Below are 24,165 nucleotides of genomic sequence, written 5' to 3'. Positions count from 1 at the left end.
GCTAGCGTCTGCAGGGCCAAAGCCACCCCGAACCCCAGCAGCGCCGCGTGTGGGCCATGCGGGCCGCCATCTTGGGCCTCCCCGGCCATGTGTGAACCACCGGTACAGCAGCCATTTTGGACGCCTCCAGCCACATGGGGATCATGGACGCCGCCATCTTGGACGACAGCTGGAATGCAGCAGGCCCCCAACACCGCCTCATCTGACACCCGCAGCGACACACCGACCCCTACGCTGGCATCCGTTACACTGGACCAAGCGAGACCGCACCAGCTGGCCAGTTCCACAATGGACATTAAGGTAAATGGTCACGATACAATCTGCCTTTTTGACTCTGGGAGCACAGAGAGCTTCATCCACCCCAACACGGTGCGGCGTTGCTCTCTCCCAGTCCTGCCTGTGCACCAGCGGATTTCTATGGCCTCCGAGTCCCAGTCGGCGGACATCGGCGGCTACTGCGTGGTGACACTCGTAGTAGACGGGACTATGTACGATCATTTTAAACTTCTGGTCCTGCCTGACCTCTGCGCTGCCGTCCTGCTGGGGTTAGATTTTCAGTGCCACCTTAAAAGTGTTACGATGGCGTACGGTGGACCCCTACCCCCACTCACAGTCCGCAGCCAGCAGTTTCCAAATTGCCCGCCGCGCACCAGGTGCAACCTCTCCACACTCAGAGTCACCCCCCCCCCCCCCCCACTGTTTGCTAACCTCACCCCCGACTGTAAGCCCATCGCCACAAAGAGCAGGCGATACAGTGCCGGGGACAGGGTTTTCATTAAAACCGAAGTGGAGCGGCTCCTGAAGGAAGGGATTATTGAGGGCAGCACCAGCCCCTGGCGAGCCCAGGTTGTGGTCGTTAAGACCGGCGAGAAGCAGCGCCTGGTCATCGACTACAGCCAGACAATAAATCGCTACACCCTGCTGGACGCCTACCCACTCCCCCGCATAGCTGATATGGTCAACCAGATCGCGCAGTACCGCGTCTTCTCGACCATTGACCTGAAATCAGCGTACCACCAGCTCCCTATCCGCCCTGAGGACCGCCAGTATACCGCCTTTGAGGCAAACGGCCGCCTCTACCACTTCCTTAGGGTTCCCTTTGGCGTCACCAACGGGGTCTCCGTCTTCCAAAGGGAGATGGACCGGATGGTAGATCAAAATGCGTTGCAGGCCACTTTCCCATATCTGGACAATGTGACCATCTGCGGCCGTGACTTGCAGGACCATGACGCAAACTTCAAAAAATTCCTCCGCACCGCCCAACTCCTGAACCTGACATATAACAAGGAGAAGTGCATATTCCGCACAAACCGCCTCGCCATCCTTGGCTGTGTTGTGGAACACGGAGTCATCGGCCCCGACCCCGACCGGATGCGTCCCCTTATGGGACTCCCGTTTCCCGTTCGCCATCCCCTGCCCGGACATGATCAGTGCCACGGTCATTAAATGTCTGAACGACCTCTTCACCCTGTTCGGTTTCCCCAGCTATATCCATAGCGACCGGGGCTCATTGTTTATGAGCGACGAACTCCGTCAGTACCTGCTAACTAGGGGTATTGCCACAAGCAGGACCACCAGTTACAACCCCCGGGGGAACGGACAGGTGGAAAGAGAAAATGCGACAGTTTGGAAGGCCGCCCTGCTAGCCTTAAAGTCTAGGGGCCTTCCAACCTCCCGCTGGCAGGATGTGCTCCCCGATGCGCTCCACTCTATTCGGTCACTGCTCTGCACTGCCACTAACGCCACCCCTCATGAGAAAATGTTTGTCTTCCCAAGGAAGTCCACATCGGGGACATCGCTACCGTCATGGCTGACGTCCCCAGGGCCAGTCCTACTGAGAAGACACGTGAGGACCCATAAAACGGACCCCCTGGTCGAGAGGGTCGACCTCCTCCACGCCAACCCCCAGTATGCTTACATTGCATACCCGGACGGGCGGGAGGACACAGTCTCCATAAGAGACCTTGCACCCTCGGGGGCCGCAGTAACCCACTACTCACTACCACCACCCCCCCCCCCACGATCCGATATCCAGCCCCAGCAGACGGCAGGCCTGGGCCCCGCGACCCGCTCGACATCTACGAGGACGACACGCCTGTGCCACAGCCTACGCAGGACTCGACGCCGGAAGCTCCACTACCCCTGCCGTCGCCACGCCGATCACAGCGGCAGACAAGACCTCCGGAGAGACTCCAATACACTAACTTTTAATACACTTCACCCCGCCGGACTCAATTTTAAACAAGGGGTGAATATGGTAAACCACTGTTTGTATTCCACTGTGTACATGCCTGGACATGCCTCGGCTGACTCCTCCCACAAGTCCTAGTATAAAGGTGACTGCTCCCCAGCCCTTTGTATTTCTGGACCGGTCGACCACTCGAGGCAGACCTTCATTCTTTTGTTAATAAAAGCCTTTAGTTACTCTCTTAACTCTCAGTCTTTTATGAGTAATTGATAGCGCATCACACCTGGGCTTCATTGTGGCAATGGCAGAATCTTGGGAATGCTTGTCCTCTCAGAAAGAAGAAAGACTTACATTTATGTAGTATCTTTCACGGCCTCAGGATGTCCCAAAGTGCTTCACAGCCAAAGTACTTACGAAGTGTCGTCACTGTTGCAATGTAAGAAACACAGCAGCCAATTTGCGCACAGCAAGCTCCCACAGAAGCAATGTGATAATGGCCAGATGATCTGTTTTTTAGTGATGTTGGTTGAGGGATAAATATTGGCCAGGAAACCAGGAGAACTCCCCTGTTCTTCCTTGAAATAGTGCCGTGGGATTTTTTACATCCACTCGAAAGGGCAGACATCTCATCTGAAAGACGGCACCTCCGACAGTGCAGCAACTTCCTCAGTTGCACTGGAGTGTCAGCCTAGATTTTGCTCTTAAATCACTGGAATGGGACTTGAACACACAACCTTCTGTCACCACTGAGCCACGTCTGACACAGCGAGAGAGAGCTTATGATACTGGCTAACCAAAGCGAAAAAGGGGAAAAATACCTAGAGAGCGAGTATCACCCTCTTAAAGAAATAGAAAAGGGATATTCATTGAAGAGTACACCCTCCCCCGGTGTCCTAATGTGCTATGGTATTAACTGTGCAACATCAGTGTGCACAACAGCTGAAACATCTTTTGAGACTTTTATTCATCCAATGTCCAGTCAGTACAATGCTAAAAAAAGGAGCATTTCTTTGTAAAAGTACATATATTCCCTAAATTAAAGTTGCCTTCAAAACAATATGTAGAATCACACTGTAAATCACACACTACTTTATGATTGCAATTTCAGTAAAAACTCTGTAAGCGACACTATTGTGTAAGACATTCGATTGTATAAGAGAGTATAAAACATGCACAAAGGTGCAGTTTATGCATCAAGTGTTGTATTAAATGAGGCTTTAGCTGAGCAAGAAAATATTTGGCAATTTTTTTTAAGTAGTTTTTTTTAGAAGTAGTAATGAACAAATCAAAATGCAAAATTTGAGAATCATTGTAAATGGAATACAACCACAAATCTACCATCCCATCAATATTTTTAAAGATACCCCAACCTGTTGTACACAAGAGTATAACAGATAAACAGCAAGGATTGACAGTGAATAATTGAGTGCCCACTGTTTGTTGGATTCGTTCTATATCACGCAGATTCAGATGTATCCAATGAATGTGTAATGATCGGGGTGAAATTCCTTCTTTAATGAGAAGACTCACTACTGAAATTGCACTCTCAGAAACTGCAATGTTTCAAAGCCACTGTTCCTGGGATTTCTTTAGTCGGTTGTTAATCACGACTTTCTCCTGTTTTTTCATTAAAAGGGGAACTTCAGTCCCTACTTCAAAGCAAATATATTTGTAAAACAAAAATGAAAAATATATGATAAACAACAATAAGGAAAAATTGAATACATAACCAATTGGTTGTAACAGATACAGGTATCGAGAAATTAAGGTGCAATTTTTAGTTCTGGACCTGTCCGGGATAGAGGTGAAGAAGCTGATTTCTGTTGCTTGCTACTTTTCAATAATCCAGGGCACAGATTAACGCCACCCCTCGCTTGATCCAGTGTCTCTGTGACTTGGAGGTTGGTAATTCCACAGCTATGACATAATTGGTGGAGTGGCCAGTCGTTGACAGTGTACCTGAAATGAGGATTTTTGTTCAGTTAAAGTGTAGAGATCACATCTACAATATTTATTGTCTAAAGAGGATGGAAAGTAGATTTTATTCAAAGTGCTCTCTTTTTCTTTTCATCTGATATAATATCTGAAAATTATTAAAAATTTACACATGAATGTAACTTCTTGTATGTCACATATTGTCCAATGCAAATAACAAAGGAAGTCATTTTCAATACATAGAGTCACAGGGGGTAACTTTAACCTAATCTGCCCAGCAGGAACCCACTTGATTGGGAGGAATGCGTTTTTAAACCTAACAACAACAACTTGCAGTTAGGTAGTGCCTGCAATGTAGTAAAACATCCCAAGGCGCTTCACAGGAGCGTTATCAAACATAATTTGACACCGAGCCACATAAGGAGATATTAGGACAGATGACCAAAAGATTAGTCAAAGAGGTAGGTTTTAAGGAGTGCCTTAACAGAGGAGAGAGAGGGGGAAGGGCTAAGAGGTTTAGGGAGGGAATCGCAGAGTTTATGGATCAGGCAGCTGAATGCACGGCCGCCAAGGGAGGAGCGATTAAAATCGGGGATGCACAAGAGACCAGAATTGGAGGAGCACAGAGATCCCGGAGGGTTGGAGGGCTGGAGGTGATTACAGAGAGAAAGACGGACGAGACCATGGATGGATTTGAACACAAGGGTACTACAGTGTGATCAGGGTACACTAACTCCAGTATCACCCGAGAACTACAGTTTCATCAGAATACACTAACTCCAGTATCACCCGGGTACTACAGTGTGATCAGGGTACACTAACTCCAGTATCACCCGGGTACTACAGTGTGATCAGGGTACACTAACTCCAGTATCACCCGAGTACTACAGTTTGATCAGAATACACTAACTCCAGTATCACCCGGGTACTATAGTGTGATCAGAGCACACTAACTCCAGTATCACCCGGGTACAACAGTGTGATCAGGGTACACTAACTCCAGTATCACCCGGGTACGACAGTGTGATCAGGGTACACTAACTCCAGTATCACCCGGGTAATACAGTGTGATCAGGGTACATTAAATAATGTAGCACCCGAGTACTACAGTGTGATAAGGGTACACTAACTCCAGTATCACACGGGTACAACAGTGTGATCAGGGTACACTAACTTCAGTATTACATGGGTACTACAGTGTGATCAGGATACACTAACTCCAGTATCACCCGTGTAATACAGTGCGATCAGGGTACACTAACTCCAGTATCACAGAGTAATACAGTGTGATCAGGGTACACTAACTACAGTATCACCCGAGTACTACAGTGTGATCAGGGTACACTAAATCCAGTATCACCTGGTACTACAGTGTGATCAGGATACACTAACTCCAGTATGACCCGAGTACTACAGTGTGATCAGGGTACACTAACTCCAGTATCACCTGAGTACTACAGTGTGATCAGGGTACACTAACTCCAGTATCACCCGAGTACTACAGTGTGATAAGGTTACACTAAGTCCAGTATCACCTAAGTACTGAACTGTGATCAGTGTTCACTAACTCCAGTGTCACCCGAGTACTACAGTGTGATCAGGGTACACTAACTCCAGTATCACCCGAGTACTACAGTGTGGTCAGGGTACACTAACTCCAGCATCACCCGAGTACTACAGTGTGGTCAGGATACACTAACTCCAGTGTCACCCGGGTACTACAGTATGATCAGGGAACATTAACTCCAGTATCAGTCGGGTACAACAGTGTGATCATGGTACACTAACACCAGTATCACCCGAGTACTACAGTGTGTACCGGATACACTAACTCCAGTATCAGCCGGGTACTACAGTGTGATCAGGGTACACTAACTCCAGTATCACCCGGGTACTACAGTGTGATCAGGATACACTAACTCCAGTATCACCCGGGTACTACAGTGTGATCAGGGTACAGTAACTCCAGTATCACACGGGTAGAACAGTGTGATCAGGATACAATAACTCCAGTATCACCCGGGTACTACAGTGTGATCAGGGTACACTAACTCCAGTATCACCCAAGTACTGAACTGTGATCAGTGTTCACTAACTCCAGTATCAGCCGGGTACTACAGTGTGATCAGGGAACACTAACTCCAGTATCACTCGGGTACAACAGTGTGATCAGGATACACTAACTCCAGTATCAGCTGCGTACTACAGTGTGATCATGGTACACTAACTCCAGTATCACCCGGGTACTACAGTGTGATCAGGAAACACTAACTCCAGTATCACCTGGGTACAACGGTGTGATAAGGGTACACTAAATTCAGTATCACCCGGGTACTACAGTGTGATCAGGGTACACTAACTCCAGTATCACCCAAGTACTGAACTGTGATCAGTGTTCACTAACTCCAGTATCACCCGGGTACTACAGTGTGGTCAGGGTACAATAACTCCAGCACCACCCGGGTACTACAGTGTGATCATGGTACAATAACTCCAGTATCACCCGAGTACTACAGTGCGATCAGGGTACACTAAATCCAGTATCACCCGGGTACTACAGTGTGAACAGGGTACACTAACTCAAGTATCACCCTAGTACTGCAGTGTGATCAGGGCACACGAACTCCAGTATCACCCAAGTACTACAGTGTGATCAGGGTACATTAACTCCAGTATCACCCGAGTACAACAGTGTGATCAGGGTACACTAACTCCAGTATCACCCAAGTACTGAACTGTGATCAGTGTTCACTAACTCCAGTATCACAGAGTAATACAGAGTGATCAGGGGACACTAACTCCAGTATCACCAGAGTACAACAGTGTGATCAGGGTACACTAACTCCAGTAACACCCAAGTACTGAACTGTGATCAGTGTTCACTAACTCCAGCATCACCCGTGTACTACAGTGTGATCATGGTACACTAACCCCAGTATCACCCGGGTTCTACAGTGTGATCAAGATACACTAACTCCAGTATCACCAGAGTACAACAGTGTGATAAGGGTACACTAACTCCAGTATCACCCAAATACTGAACTGTGATCAGTGTTCATTCACTCCAGTATCACCCGAGTACAACAGTGTGATCAGGGTACACTACATCCAGCATCACCCGGGTACTACAGTGTGATCAGGGAACACTAACTCCAGTCTCACACGGGTAGAACAGTGTGATCAGGATACACTAACTCCAGTATCACCAGAGTACAACAGTGTGATTAGGGTACACTAACTCCAGTATCAGCCAAGTACTGAACTGTGATCAGTGTTCACTAACTCCAGTATCACACGGGTACTACAGAGTGATCAGGGTATACTAACTCCAGCATCACCCGGGTACTACAGTGTGATCAGGATACAGTAACTCCAGTATCACCCGGGTACTATAGTGTGATCCGGATACACTAACTCCAGTATCACCCGGGTACTACAGTGTGATCAGGGTACACTAACTCCAGTGTCACCCGGGTAAAACAGTGTGATCAGGATACACTAACTCCAGTATCACCAGAGTACAACAGTGTGATCAGGGTACACTAACTCCAGTATCACCCGAGTACTACAGTGTGATTAGGGTACACTAGCTCCAGTATCACCCGAGTACTACAGTGTGATCAGGGTACACTAACTCCAGTGTCACCCGGGTAAAACAGTGTGATCAGGATACACTAACTCCAGTATCACCAGAGTACAACAGTGTGATCAGGGTACACTAACTCCAGTATCACCCAAATACTGAACTGTGATCAATGTTCACTGACTCCAGTATCACCCGAGTACAACAGTGTGATCAGCGTACACTACATCCAGCATCACCCGGGTACTACAGTGTGATCAGGGAACACTAACTCCAGTCTCACACGGGTAGAACAGTGTGATCAGGATACACTAACTCCAGTATCACCAGAGTACAACAGTGTGATTAGGGTACACTAACTCCAGTATCAGCCAAGTACTGAACTGTGATCAGGGTACGCTAACTCCAGCATCACCCGGGTACAACAGTGTGATCAGGATACAGTAACTCCAGTATCACCCGGGTACAATAGTGTGATCCGGATACACTAACTCCAGTATCACCCGGGTACTACAGTGTGATCAGGGTACACTAACTCCAGTGTCACCCGGGTACAACAGTGTGATCAGGATACACTAACTCCAGTATCACCAGAGTACAACAGTGTGATCAGGGTACACTAACTCCAGTATCACCCGAGTACTACAGGGTGATCTGGTACCCTAACTCCAGTATCACCCGGGTACTACAGTGTGATCAGGGTACAGTAACTCCAGCATCACACGGGTAGAACAGTGTGATCAGGATACAATAACCCCAGTATCACCCGGGTACTACAGTGTGATCAGGGTACACTAACTCCAGTATCACCCGAGTACTACAGGGTGATCTGGTACCCTAACTCCAGTATCACCCGGGTACTACAGTGTGATCAGGGTACAGTAACTCCAGCATCACACGGGTAGAACAGTGTGATCAGGATACAATAACCCCAGTATCACCCGGGTACTACAGTGTGATCAGAGTACACTAACTCCAGTATCACCCAAGTATTGAACTGTGATCAGTGTTCACTAACTCCAGTATCACCCGGGTACAACAGTGTGATCAGGTACACTAACTCCAGTATAACCTGGGTACTACAGTGTGATCAGTGTTCACTAAATCCAGCATCACCCGGTTACTACAGTGTGATCAGGGTACACTAACTCCAGCATCACCCGGGTACTACAGTGTGATCAGGAAACACTAACTCCAGTATCACTCGGGTACAAAAGTGTGATAAGGGTACACTAAATTCAGTATCACCCGGATACTACAGTGTGATCAGGGTACACTAACTCCAGTATCACCCAAGTACTGAACTGTGATCAGTGATCACTAACTCCAGTACCACAGAGTAATACAGTGTGATCAGGGTACACTAACATCAGTATTACATGGGTACTACAGTGTGATCAGGATACACTAACTCCAGTATCACCCGTGTAATACAGTGCGATCAGGGTACACTAACTCCAGTATCACAGAGTAATACAGTGTGATCAGGGTACACTAACTACAGTATCACCCGAGTACTACAGTGTGATCAGGGTACACTAAATCCAGTATCACCTGGTACTACAGTGTGATCAGGATACACTAACTCCAGTATGACCCGAGTACTACAGTGTGATCAGGGTACACTAACTCCAGTATCACCCGAGTACTACAGTGTGATCAGGGTACACTAACTCCAGTATCACCCGAGTACTACAGTGTGATAAGGTTACACTAAGTCCAGTATCACCTAAGTACTGAACTGTGATCAGTGTTCACTAACTCCAGTGTCACCCGAGTACTACAGTGTGATCAGGGTACACTAACTCCAGTATCACCGAGTACTACAGTGTGGTCAGGGTACACTAACTCCAGCATCACCCGAGTACTACAGTGTGGTCAGGATACACTAACTCCAGTGTCACCCGGGTACTACAGTATGATCAGGGAACATTAACTCCAGTATCAGCCGGGTACTACAGTGTGTACCGGATACACTAACTCCAGTATCAGCCGGGTACTACAGTGTGATCAGGGTACACTAACTCCAGTATCACCCGGGTACTACAGTGTGATCAGGATACAGTAACTCCAGTATCACACGGGTAGAACAGTGTGATCAGGATGCAATAACTCCAGTATCACCCGGGTACTACAGTGTGATCAGGGTACACTAACTCCAGTATCACCCAAGTACTGAACTGTGATCAGTGTTCACTAACTCCAGTATCAGCCGGGTACTACAGTGTGATCAGGGAACACTAACTCCAGTATCACTCGGGTACAACAGTGTGATCAGGATACACTAACTCCAGTATCAGCTGCGTACTACAGTGTGATCATGGTACACTAACTCCAGTATCACCCGGGTACTACAGTGTGATCAGGAAACACTAACTCCAGTATCAGCTGCGTACTACAGTGTGATCAGGGTACACTAACTCCAGTATCACCCAAGTACTGAACTGTGATCAGTGTTCACTAACTCCAGTATCACCCGGGTACTACAGTGTGGTCAGGGTACAATAACTCCAGCACCACCCGGGTACTACAGTGTGATCATGGTACAATAACTCCAGTATCACCCGAGTACTACAGTGCGATCAGGGTACACTAAATCCAGTATCACCCGGGTACTACAGTGTGAACAGGGTACACTAACTCAAGTATCACCCTAGTACTGCAGTGTGATCAGGGCACACGAACTCCAGTATCACCCAAGTACTACAGTGTGATCAGGGTACATTAACTCCAGTATCACCCGAGTACAACAGTGTGATCAGGGTACACTAACTCCAGTATCACCCAAGTACTGAACTGTGATCAGTGTTCACTAACTCCAGTATCACAGAGTAATACAGAGTGATCAGGGGACACTAACTCCAGTATCACCAGAGTACAACAGTGTGATCAGGGTACACTAACTCCAGTAACACCCAAGTACTGAACTGTGATCAGTGTTCACTAACTCCAGCATCACCCGTGTACTACAGTGTGATCATGGTACACTAACCCCAGTATCACCCGGGTTCTACAGTGTGATCAAGATACACTAACTCCAGTATCACCAGAGTACAACAGTGTGATAAGGGTACACTAACTCCAGTATCACCCAAATACTGAACTGTGATCAGTGTTCATTCACTCCAGTATCACCCGAGTACAACAGTGTGATCAGGGTACACTACATCCAGCATCACCCGGGTACTACAGTGTGATCAGGGAACACTAACTCCAGTCTCACACGGGTAGAACAGTGTGATCAGGATACACTAACTCCAGTATCACCAGAGTACAACAGTGTGATTAGGGTACACTAACTCCAGTATCAGCCAAGTACTGAACTGTGATCAGTGTTCACTAACTCCAGTATCACACGGGTACTACAGAGTGATCAGGGTATACTAACTCCAGCATCACCCGGGTACTACAGTGTGATCAGGATACAGTAACTCCAGTATCACCCGGGTACTATAGTGTGATCCGGATACACTAACTCCAGTATCACCCGGGTACTACAGTGTGATCAGGGTACACTAACTCCAGTGTCACCCGGGTAAAACAGTGTGATCAGGATACACTAACTCCAGTATCACCAGAGTACAACAGTGTGATCAGGGTACACTAACTCCAGTATCACCCGAGTACTACAGTGTGATTAGGGTACACTAGCTCCAGTATCACCCGAGTACTACAGTGTGATCAGGGTACACTAACTCCAGTGTCACCCGGGTAAAACAGTGTGATCAGGATACACTAACTCCAGTATCACCAGAGTACAACAGTGTGATCAGGGTACACTAACTCCAGTATCAGCCGAGTACTACAGAGTGATTAGGGTACACTAACTCCAGTATCACCCGAGTACTACAGTGTGATCAGGGTACACTAACTCCAGTATCACCCGGGTACTACAGTGTGATCAGGGTACAGTAACTCCAGCATCACACGGGTAGAACAGTGTGATCAGGATACAATAACTCCAGTATCACCTGGGTACTACAGTGTGATCAGAGTACACTAACTCCAGTATCACCCAAGTATTGAACTGTGATCAGTGTTCACTAACTCCAGTATCAGCCGGGTACTACAGTGTGATCAGGGAACACTAACTCCAGTATCACCCGGGTACAACAGTGTGATCAGGTACACTAACTCCAGTATAACCTGGGTACTGCAGTGTGATCAGTGTTCACTAAATCCAGCATCACCCGGTTACTACAGTGTGATCAGGGTACACTAACTCTAGCATCACCCGGGTACTACAGTGTGATCAGGAAACACTAACTCCAGTATCACCCGGGTACAAAAGTGTGATAAGGGTACACTAAATTCAGTATCACCTGGATACTACAGTGTGATCAGGGTACACTAACTCCAGTATCACCCAAGTACTGAACTGTGATCAGTGATCACTAACTCCAGTACCACAGAGTAATACAGAGTGATCAGGGGGCACTAACTCCAGTATCACCAGAGTACAACAGTGTAATCAGGGTACGCAATCTCAAGTATCACACTAGGACTTCAGTGTGATCAGGATACAGTAACTCCAGTATCACCAGAGTACAACAGTGTGATCAGGGTACACTAACTCCAGTAACACCCAAGTACTGAACTGTGATCAGTGTTCACTAACTCCAGCATCACCCGGGTACTACAGTGTGATCATGGTACACTAACCCCAGTATCACCCGGGTACTACAGTGTGATCAGGATACACGAACTCCTGTATCACCCGGGTACTACAGTGTGATCAGGATACACTAACTCCAGTATCACCCGGGTTCAGCAGTGTGATCAGGATACACTAACTCCAGTATCACCCGAGTACTACAGTGTGATCAAGATACACTAACTCCAGTATCACCAGAGTACAACTGTGTGATAAGGGTACACTAACTCCAGTATCACCCAAGTACTGAACTGTGATCAATGGTCACTAACTCCAGTATCACCCGGGTACTACAGTGTGATCAGCGTACATTACATCCAGCATCACCCGTGTACTACAGTGTGATCAGGGAACACTAACTGCAGTATCACACGGGTAGAAGTGTGATCAGGATACACTAACTCCAGAATCACCCGGGTACTACAGTGTGATGAGGGTACACTAACTCCAGTATCACCCAAGTACTGAACTGTGATCAGTGTTCACTAACTCCAGTATCAGCCGGGTACTACAGTGTGATCAGGGAACACTAACTCCAGTATCACCCGCGTTCAACAGTCTGATCAGGGTACACTAACTCAAGTAGCACCCTAGTACTGCAGTTTGATGAGGATACACTAACTCCAGTATCACCTGGGTACCACAGTGTGATCAGGATACACTAACTCCAGTGTCACCTGGGTACTACAGTGTGATCCGGATACACTAACTCCAGTATCACCCGGGTACTACAGTGTGATCATGGTACACTAACTCCAGTATCACGCGGGTACTACAGTGTGATCAGGGTACACTAACTGCAGTATCACCCGGTACTACAGTGTGGTCAGGTACACTAACTCCAGTATCACCCGAGTACTAAAGTGTGTTCAGGATACACTAACTCCAGTATCACCCAAGTACTGAACTGTGATCAATGTTCACTAACTCCAGTATCACCCGGGTACTACAGTGTGATCAGGGAACACTAACTCCAGTATCACATGAGTACTACAGTGTGATCAGGGAACACTAACTCCAGTATCACACGGGTACTACAGTGTGATCAGAGCACACTAACTCCAGTATCACCAGAGTACTACAGTGTGATCAGGATACACTAACTCCAGTATCACCCGGGTACAACAGTGTGATCAGGGTACACTAACTCCAGTATCACCCGGGTACAACAGTGTGATCAGGGAACACTAACTCCAGTATCACACGGGTACTACAGTGTGATCAGAGCACACTAACTCCAGTATCACCAGAGTACTACAGTGTGATCAGGGTACACTAACTCCAGTGTCACTCGAGTGCTACAGTGTGATCAGGGTACAGTAACTCCAGTATCACCCGGATACTACAGTGTGATCATAAGAACATAAGAACATAAGAAATAGGAGCAGGAGTCGGCCAATCGGCCCCTCCAGCCTGCTCCGCCATTCAATAAGATCATGGCTGATCTGATCCTAACTGCCAATCCACTATCACAGAACCATCTCCTGCATCTAACAGAATTAGACACATGAAATAGGAGCAGGATCAGGCTACACGGCCCCTGGGCCGCTCCGCTACCCACAGGGCCATGACCGATCCGAACCTAGACTCATGTCCAAATTCCTGCCCGCTCCCCATAACCCTTAATTCCCTTCACTTCTAGGAAACTGTCTATTTCTGTTTTAAATTTATGTAATGATGTAGCTTCTACAGCTTTTTGGGGCAGCTTATTCCATGGACCTACCACCCTCTGAGTGAAGTAGTTCCTCCTCATCTCAGTTTTGAAAGAGCAGCCCCTTATTCTAAGACTATGCCCCCTAGTTCTAGTTTCACCCATCATCGGGAACATCTTCCCTGCATCCACCCGATCCAACCCCTTCACAATCTAATGGCCCAGTAATTCGGGTCCAAATGCGTGAGTACGGTCTGGGTACTCACGCATCTGGCCGGATGAAATGCCGGCGTTCAGGAAACACCGTGCATGCGGGGAACGCCGGCATTTCCAGTCCTCTGAACGAAGGGGTTCAGAGGCTGAACGCATGCGTGGTATCGGGCAGCGCATGCGCCTTGGGATTCCTGTACTTTGAGAGAGATGCGCGTGTGTAAAGGCCGCCGATATTTACACACAGAAAAACCACACGTAAGTACTTAGTTTTTCAGGTAAGTGGTCTATTAATACAATTTAGAATTTTTTTTTCCACAGGTTTGTTATTTTTAAAGAATTTACAGTAAGGTAAGTTTAGTTTTAGCCCCGATTTTTTATTAAAATTTTTTTTTTAAATTTTAAAATTATTGTTTAAAATAGTTTTTCATAGTTATTTATGGTTCATTTAAGTAGTGCAATGTTTTTTTTAATTTTCTTTCAGGTTTAAGTAGTGTTTTGGGGCCAGGAGTTTTCATGAGTTTGACAGCTCTCACTGTCAAACTTATGAATGAACTTTTGCAACCTCCCATTGGTTGCCCTGTGCTCACGTGATCCCAGCCGGCTCATCGCACTAAGTACGCCGCTGCTTCACGCACACACAGCGCGGCAGGACCTCAAGCTGGCCAGTCACAGGAATGTCATTGCGGGCCAGATTTCAGATGTCGGCGCGCCGGGTAAGTCCACCTTGGGGCCTTGCACGCGCGGCAATCACCCGAGCCGAATTACTGCCCCTATATGTTTCAATAAGATCGCCTCTCATTCTTCTGAACTCCAATGAGTAGAGTCCCAATCTACTCAACCTCTCCTCATATGTCCATCCCCTCATCCCCGGGATTAACCGAGTGAACCTTCTTTGTACTGACTCGAGAGCAAGTATGTCTTTTCTTAAGTATGGACACCAAAACTGTACGCAGTATTCTAGGTGCGGTCTCACCAATACCTTGTACAACTGAAGCAATACCTCCCTATTTTTATATTCTATCCCCCTAGCAATGAAAGCCAACATTCCATTGGCCTTCTTAATCACTTGCTGCACCTGCATACTAACCTTTTGAGTTTCGTGCACCAGGACCACAGATCCCTTTGTACTTCAGTACTTTCCAGTTTCTTGCCATTAAGATAATAACTTGCTCTATGATTTTTCCTGCCAAAGTGCATAACCTCACACTTTCCAGTATTGTATTCCATCTGCCAAATCTCTGCCCACTTACTTAGCCTGTCTATGTCCCCTTGAAGGTTTTTTATGTCCTCCTCACTCACTACTTTCCCCCCCATCCTAGTATCATCTGCAAACTTTGATATGTTACACTCGGTCCCCTCCTCCAAATCGTTAATATAGATTGTAAAGGGTTGGGGACCCAGCACTGACCCCTGCGGAACACCACTAGTTACTGATTGCCAGTCTGAGAATGAACCATTTATCCCAACTCTCTGCCTTCTGTTAGATAGCCAATCCTCTATCCATGCCAGAATATTACCCCCAATCCCGTGATTTTTTATCTTAAGCAATAATCTTTTGTGTGGCACCTTGTCAAATGCCTTTTGGAAGTCTAAATACACTACGTCCACTGGTTCCCCTTTATCCACCCTATATGTTACTTCCTCAAAGAACTCCAGCAAATTTGTCAAACATGACTTGCCCTTCATAAAACCATGCTGACTTTGTCCTATTAAATTATGATTGTCCAAATGTCCTGTTACTGTCTCCTTAATAATGGACTCCAAAATTTTACCTACCACAGATGTTAGGCTAACCGGTCTATAGTTCCCAGCCTTCTATCTACTGCCCTTTTTAAATAAGGGTGTTACATTAGCAGTTTTCCAGTCTGCCGGGACCATTGCCGAGTCCAGGGAGTTTTGGAAAATTATTAACAATGAATCCACAATCCCTACCGCCACTTCCCTCAAGACCCTTGGATGTAAGCCATCAGGTCCAGGGGATTTATCCGCCTTGAGTCCCATTATTTTACCGAGTACCACTTCCTTAGTGATTTTGATCATGTTTAGCTCCTCCCCCCCCTTAGCCCCCTGTTTGTCCAGTGTTGGGATACACTAACTCCAGTATCACCCGGGTACTACAGTGAGATCAGGGTACACTAACTCCAGTATCACCCGGGTACTACAGTGTGATCAGGATACACTAACTCCTGTATCACCTGGGTACTACAGTGTGATCAGGGTACACTAACTCCAGTATCACCCGAGTACTACAGTGTGATCAGGGGACACTAACTCCAGTATCACCCAAGTACTGAACTGTGATCAGTGTTCACTATCTTCAGCATCACCCGGGTACTACAGTGTGATCATGGTACACTAACTCCAGCATCACCCGGGTACTACAGTGTGATCAGGATACACTAACTCCTGTATCACCCGGTACTACAGTGTGATCAGGGTACACTAACTCCAGTATCACCCGGGTACTACAGTGTGATCAGGATAAACTAACTCCAGTATCACCTGAGTACTACAGTGTGATCAGGGTACACCAACTCTAGTATCACCCAAATAATACAGTGTGATCAGGGTACACTAACACCAGTATCACCCGGGTACTACAGTGGGATCAGGATACACTAACTCCAGTATCACCCAAGTAATGAACTGTGATCAGTTTTCACTAACTCCAGTATCACCCAAGAAATGAACTGTGATCAGCTTTCACTAACTCCAGTGTCACCCGAGTACTACAGTGTGATCATGGTACACTAACTTCAGCATCACCCGGGTACTACAGTGTGATCATGGTACACTAACTCCAGTACCACCCGGGTATTACAGTGTGATCAGTATACACTAACTCCAGTATCACCAGAGAAAAGCAGTGTGATCTGGGTACACTAACTCCTGTATCACCCGGGTACAACAGTGTGATCAGGATACACTAACTCCAGTATCACCAGAGAACATCAGTGTAATCAGGGTACACTAACTCCAGTATCACCCAAGTACTGAACTGTGATCAGTGTTCACTAACTCCAGCATCAGCCGGGTACTACAGTGTGATCCGGATACACAAACTCCAGTATCACCAGGGTACTACAGTGTGATCAGGGTACACTAACTCCAGTATCACCTGGGTACAACAGTGTGATCAGGGTACACCAACTCTAGTATCACCCTAGTACTGCAGTGTGATCAGGATACACTAAATCCAGTATCACCAGAGTACAACAGTGTGATCAAGATACACTAACTCCAGTATCACCCGAGTACTACAGTGTGTGAGGATACACTAACTCCAGTATCACCCGGGTACAACAGTGTGAGAAGGGTACACTAATTCCAGTGTCACCCAAGTACTGAACTATGATCAATGTTCACTAACTCCAGTATCACCCGGGTACTAAAGTGTGATCTGGATACACTAACTCCAGTATCACCCGGGTACTACAGTGTGATCAGGGTACACTAACTCCAGCGTCACCTGGGTACAACAGTGTGATCAGGATACACTAACTCCAGTATCACCAGAGTACAACAGTGTGATCAGGGTACACTAACTCCAGTATCACACGGGTAGAACAGTGTGATCAGGAAACACTAATTCCAGTATCACCCGGGTACTACAGTGTGATCAGGGAACACTAACTCCAGTATCACCCGGGTTCAACAGTGTGATCAGGGTACACTAACTCCAGTATCACCCAAGCACTGAACTGTGATCAGAGTTCACTAACTCCAGCATCACCCGGTTACTGCAGTGTGATCAGGGTACACTAACTCCAGCATCACCAGAGTACAACAGTGTGATCAGGGTACACTAACTCCAGTAACACCCAAGTACTGAACTGTGATCAGTGTTCACTAACTCCAGCATCACCCGGGGACTACAGTGTGATCATGGTACACTAACCCCAGTATCACCCGGGTACTACAGTGTGATCAGGATACACTAACTCCTGTATCACCCGGGTACTACAGTGTGATCAGGATACACTAACTCCAGTATCACCCGGGTACTACAGTGTGATCAGGATACACTAACTCCAGTATCACCCGGGTACTACAGTGTGATCAGGGTACACTAACTCCAGTATCACCCAAGTACTGAACTGTGATCAATGTTCACTAACTCCAGTATCACCCGGGCACTACAGTGTGATCAGGGAACACTAACTCCAGTATCACACGGGTAGAACAGTGTGATCAGGATACACTAACTCCAGTATCACCCGGGTACTACAGTGTGATCAGGGTACACTAACTCCAGTATCACCCAAGTACTGAACTGTGATCAGTGTTCACTAACTCCAATATCACCCGGGCACTACAGTGTGATCAGGGAACACTAACTCCAGTATCACACGGGTAGAACAGTGTGATCAGGATACACTAACTCCAGTATCACCCGGGTACTACAGTGTGATCATGGTACACTAACTCCAATATCACCCGGGTACTACAGTGTGGTCAGGGTACACTAACTCCAGTATCCCCCGGTACTACAGTGTGGTCAGGTACACTAACTCCAGTATCACCTGAGTACTAAAGTGTGATCAGGATACACTAACTCCAGTATCACCCGAGTACTACAGTGTGATCAGGGTACACTAACTCCAGTATCACCCAAGTACTGAACTGTGATCAGTATTCAATAACTCCAGCATCACCCGGGTACTACAGTGTGATCATGGTACACTAACTCCAGCATCACCCGGGTACTACAGTGTGATCAGGATACACTAACTCCTGTATCACCCGGGTACTACAGTGTGATCAGGATACACTAACTCCAGTATCACCCGGGTACTACAGTGTGATCAGGATACACTAACACCAGTATCACCCGAGTACTATAATGTGATCAGGGTACACTAACTCCAGTATCACCCGGGTACAACAGTGTGATCAGGATACACTAACTCCAGTATCACCAGAGTACAACAGTGTGATAAGGGTTCACTAACTCCAGTATCACCCGGGAACTACGGTGTGATCAGGGTACACTACATCCAGCATCACCCGGGTGCTACAGTGTGATCAGGGAACACTAACTCCAGTATCACCAGAGAACAGCTGTGTGATCAGGATACACTAACTCCTGTATCACCCTATGTTAAGTCTGTGAGTTGTTCAAGTAATTAATACTCAGACTTAATCAGTAACAATAAAACAGGTCTTTACTGGTTGGAGGTAGGGACTACACTGAATACAAGATTACTGCACAGTGCTTATATACCGGTGTGTTCACCCCCGGTATTACGTCTACAGCAGCCTGAGAAAGTAGTACATCTCTTAAGGTGGAACAGGCTTAAGCTCTCTTAAGGTGGAACAGGTTACATACACAACACTCCTCCCTTCTTAGCTTTATAGTCACCCCCCCATTTAACATAACGTAATAACATATATACATATATAACTTCATGTTTAACGTAACATATCACAGATTCAGTCTCTGCAGAAAACAGTTCACAGATTCAATCTCTGTGGTGTAGTCAGTTCACGTTACTCATTCAATAGTCCTTTCATGGATTTAACAGCTTGAACTTCCGAACTGATTTGGCTCCGTTCGGAGGGACCACGTGTGTGATCTGGTAGAGGTGATAATGGTTCAGATGGGTCATCTTCTGTTTTTACTTTTCCTTTTCTGCTTCTTGGAGACTCTCTGGGCTCCATTGTCAGCTGCCACAGCTGCCAGCTGCATGCGCAGTTCCTCCTTCTCTTCCTCCTGTTTCCGTCGTAGAGCCAGCTTCTCCCGATGTCCCGTAGACTTTTGGTGCTCCTCCATGATTTCTGCACTTTGGGAGTCGAAGTTACAAGCTGGGCAGGACAGGACATCGTAATATTCGGTGTCGTCCACCAGGTCATAGTAATATTCGGTGTCGTCCTGAGCTAGACCAGTGAGAGGGTCGTCTATTTCCTCCATACCCAGCTGGACGTTAGCCAGCTCTTGTTCCAAATCCAGACATCTTTCCTGAAGAGACTTCTTCATGTGTACCTCTGCATCCAGCTTTTTCTGGACTTTCAGCAAGTCGTTTACTAGTGACCTCATTTGTGATTTTAATACTTCAACTTCCTTTGGAGATTGATTGATCGGACTATGCAATCCCTCTACCGGAGCAGCTGTTTCAGCGGTCTGTTGTTCTACATTGACGTGAGTCAGCGTACTTTTGGCATCCAATGGCTGCTCTGTTGCAGTCGTTTCAGTCTGTGTCGTCACATCAGCCATCTCAATGACTTTTGAGAGCTCCGAACCCTTTTCCTTTGAAGATCGCAGCTCGTGTTCAAGTTTTTCCCATTTCAGAGTCTTGTCCCTCAGCATATGAAGGAGTTGGCTGACCGTTAACTCTTCTGACACCAGATTATGGCACGCACCTTCAGAACCTGAATCAGCTTTGATTCGTTCGGCCTCCTCGCGCAGATGGTTGGTGTGCTCCTGCTCCATTTTCTCCATCAGTTGCTTCTGTTGCCTTTCCAGATTCTCCCACTCTGTAACAAAGAACTTTTTTATTTCATTCATCTCTTGCTCAAAACGGCGAATCATTTGTTCTAATTGCTGTCGTTTGAAATGGAGTTGAGTTCGAGCCCAGTGTCCCTCAAAAATGTGCATATCAGTAGACTTGACAGACTCAGAATTCTCTGTTAAACTATGTTGTTGTTGCTCAGTGGAATTCTGTGCTGAAACTTTGTCTTTTGCACATGGGTTGGTCTTACCATCATCAGTTCTAGAGTCTGGGCTGATTATCTGCACCGAGTTCTCACTCTTTATGGCTTTTAGCGAATGCCAGTCCATATTTATGTTTCTAAACCACTCCCGGCCTAGTAGTGGTGGACCTCCCTCCGGTAGCACATATAAGTCCATTATTTGACTTCCTTCGCCCTTGTTGGCCACTGCAACCTTTATTGTCCCGATGGGGTACACTCTCTGCCCCGTGTAGGTTGTCAATATAATCTCCGTATCCTGTAGGGGAATATGTTGGAATAACCTTCTGTAATCTTTCTTATTCATGACCGACAATGCCGATCCAGTGTCCAATTCCATTTTTACTTGGACTCCTTCTATCTGAAGAGTAACCCAAATTGTCTGGAGGTCTGCACCCTTACCAACGTTGAGTACCCTTAAGCTAGCCAGTTCAATACTGCTTAAGCCAGCCAGTTCATTACTGCTAGCATCTGAATCGGACTCCTGTTCGGCCACCTTGTGTACTTTTGCGTATTTTCCTTGCGGTGACTTCTTGTTGCTGGTCTTCTTCCCTGACCTGCATACTCTAGCTATATGTCCAAGCCTACCACAAGTTCTACATTCTTGGTTTTTAAACCAACACTGGTTCTGATCATGCGTTGTCTTTCCACAACGATAACATCTGCCAGAACTCACACCCAATTTGTGTGCACTGAGCTCCGGTGACCGTAGCTGCATTACTGCCGTGCCTCTCGCTGCGGCTTCGTGTGCTGCTGCCATAGTGACCGCCTTCTCAAGCGTCAGCTCATTCTCCTCGAGCAGTCGCTTTTGTGTATCCTGTTTAAATAAACCACACACAAATTTGTCTCGTAGTGCATCTGTCAGTCCCGTTCCAAACTGGCAATATTTAGCTAATTTACGCAATTCCAGCAAATATTCAGCATTGCTTTCATGCTGTAGCTGCCTTCTGTCGTAAAATTTAAATCGTTCCGCTAGCATCAGCGGCGTGGGGTTTAGATGATCTTTCAGGACAGTAACAATCTCATCGAACGTCTTATCCGCCGGTTCATCTGGTGATAACAGGTGTTTCAATTGCCCGTATGTCTTCGCACCCATTAAATTTAATAATGTTAGTGATTTATCAGCCTCACAAATTTTATTGGCCTTACAATAATTTTTAACTCGTTCAACATATATGGCCCAATCTTCGATGTCACTATCAAAGTTGCTAATATTCCCGTGTTTAGGCATTGTAGTACTTTATCAGATTTGCAATTTCTCAGATTTTTTTTTTTTACTGCTATCCAAGATGGCGGCTTCCCGCTCTTGCCGTCGTCCTCCGCCCACAAAAATGGCGGTTTTCCCGCGCTTGGCAGTCTTCACCCGTCCCCCGACGCCGTCTCCCTTCAGCCCCGAGTGCGGCCCTTATCTTCACCGCGATCGCCCGAGTGCGGCCCTTATCTGGAGATGCGATCGCTCTCGCGGCTCTCGGCCCTTATCAGGAGATGCGATCGCTCTGTTGAAACGCCTCCCGCTCGAAGCGGCTCTCGCGCCCTATTCTTCCGGCTCCCCCAGCCCCGTTCGTGCGGCCAACGCGGTGGACTGCCTGTCGCGTCGCTGCCCGGCTCAGACAACGGCTTACCCACCACCAAGCTGGAGAAGAAGCTGACGGTCGCCGATGGAGGCTCCGAGGTCAGGATGTCTTCCAGTGGGGTGGAGAGGGTGGAAACCTCTCTGCAACGTCCTGGCTGTGGACGAAGCTGCCGTGGAGTGACTGCCGCAGGGTAAGAACCTGACTCGTCGCCAGTGTTAAGTCTGTGAGTTGTTCAAGTAATTAATACTCAGACTTAATCAGTAACAATAAAACAGGTCTTTACTGGTTGGAGGTAGGGACTACACTGAATACAAGATTACTGCACAGTGCTTATATACCGGTGTGTTCACCCCCGGTATTACGTCTACAGCAGCCTGAGAAAGTAGTACATCTCTTAAGGTGGAACAGGCTTAAGCTCTCTTAAGGTGGAACAGGTTACATACACAACACCCTAGTACTGCAATGTGATCAGGGTACATTAACTCCAGTATCACCCGAGTACTACAGTGTGATCAGGGTACACTAACTCCAGTATCACCCAAGTACTGAACTGTGATCAGTGTTCACTAACTCCAGTTTCACCCGGGTACTACAGTGTGGTCAGGGTACACTAACTCCAGCACCACCCGGGTACTACAGTGTGATCATGGTACACTAACTCCAGTATCACCCGGGTACTACAGTGTGATCAGGGTACACGAACTCCAGTATCACCCGAGTTCAACAGTGTGATCAGGGTACACTAACTCCAGTATCACCCAAGTATTGAACTGTGATCAGTGTTCACTAACTCCAGTATCACCCGGGTACTACAGTGTGGTCAGGGTACACTAACTCCAGCATCACCCGGGTATTACTGTCACGGGGTTGGGGAGCCATGGGGCCATGTAGATACGGGGCCGTGCTCTCCGGGCAAGGTAGGTTCTGGACCCAAGTGCAGAAACCAGGCTAGAGGCAGGTATACAATCTTTAAGGTACTTTACTAGATTCACACATAACCAGATTCATACAAGGAACACAACAATATACATAGAACTCGAGACAAGTTACAAAACGGCTAGTCAAGAATAGGAACTCAGGACAGCTTCCATGAGGCAACCTACTTGTCCATACTGAGCTGGGATAAGCTTACCACAAGCGCAACCAGCTTGCCGAGACGAGACTCGGGACAAGCTATCACGAGGGGCTGCCACAGGGGTAACAGGCTTATCAATACAGGGCTCAAAACAAGCGCCAACATGGCAACACGCTAGTCCAGCCCAGCACCTTATCAAGACTAAGAACAACAAGAACACAGACTTAGATACATCTTAAATACAGAGCTCGAGAACCATGGCAGCCAGCTAGTCAAAGCCAGCAGCCACAGAGTGAAGGCTAGTCCCCGGTTCCCCGGTTAGGACTGAGCACAGAGGAAAGCAACCACAGAACTTATATACCAAGAAAACCAGGTGAAACCCATGAACAGCTAACAGGCCGTTAAGAATTAACACAGGAGGCTAGGAACAATTAACAAAGGGCTAGAAACAAACAAGTGAAGGTGCCATCTAGAGGTTACAGAAGGAACTGACTGACACCCTCACAACCTCATTGCAGACCTTGCTCTCTGTAGAGCAGGTTGTGCTGCTGCTGTTGCTGTGTGGAGAGTGTGTGGTCGCCTTGGCCTGGGAGTGGAGGGGAAGG

General features: G+C 47.1%; 1 protein-coding gene across 1 annotated transcript in view; it reads right to left on the bottom strand.

The window, feature by feature from the left end:
• Positions 1-3,134: 3,134 nt before the first annotated feature.
• dnah1 (dynein, axonemal, heavy chain 1) overlaps positions 3,135-24,165 on the bottom strand; it is a 971,783-nt gene continuing 950,752 nt past the window's right edge. Inside the window, exon 78 of the mRNA XM_085999976.1 lies at positions 3,135-4,147. Coding sequence (XP_085856102.1) covers positions 4,026-4,147 — 122 coding nt within the window. The 3' untranslated portion in view covers positions 3,135-4,025. The remainder of the gene's footprint in view (positions 4,148-24,165) is intronic.

This window comes from Somniosus microcephalus, chromosome 11 (genome assembly GCF_052327205.1).
Source record: "Somniosus microcephalus isolate GS21.2 chromosome 11, FLI_Smic_1.0, whole genome shotgun sequence".
NCBI classification, from domain to species: Eukaryota; Metazoa; Chordata; class Chondrichthyes; order Squaliformes; family Somniosidae; genus Somniosus; species Somniosus microcephalus.
This window is presented reverse-complemented; position numbering and strand designations above follow the sequence as displayed.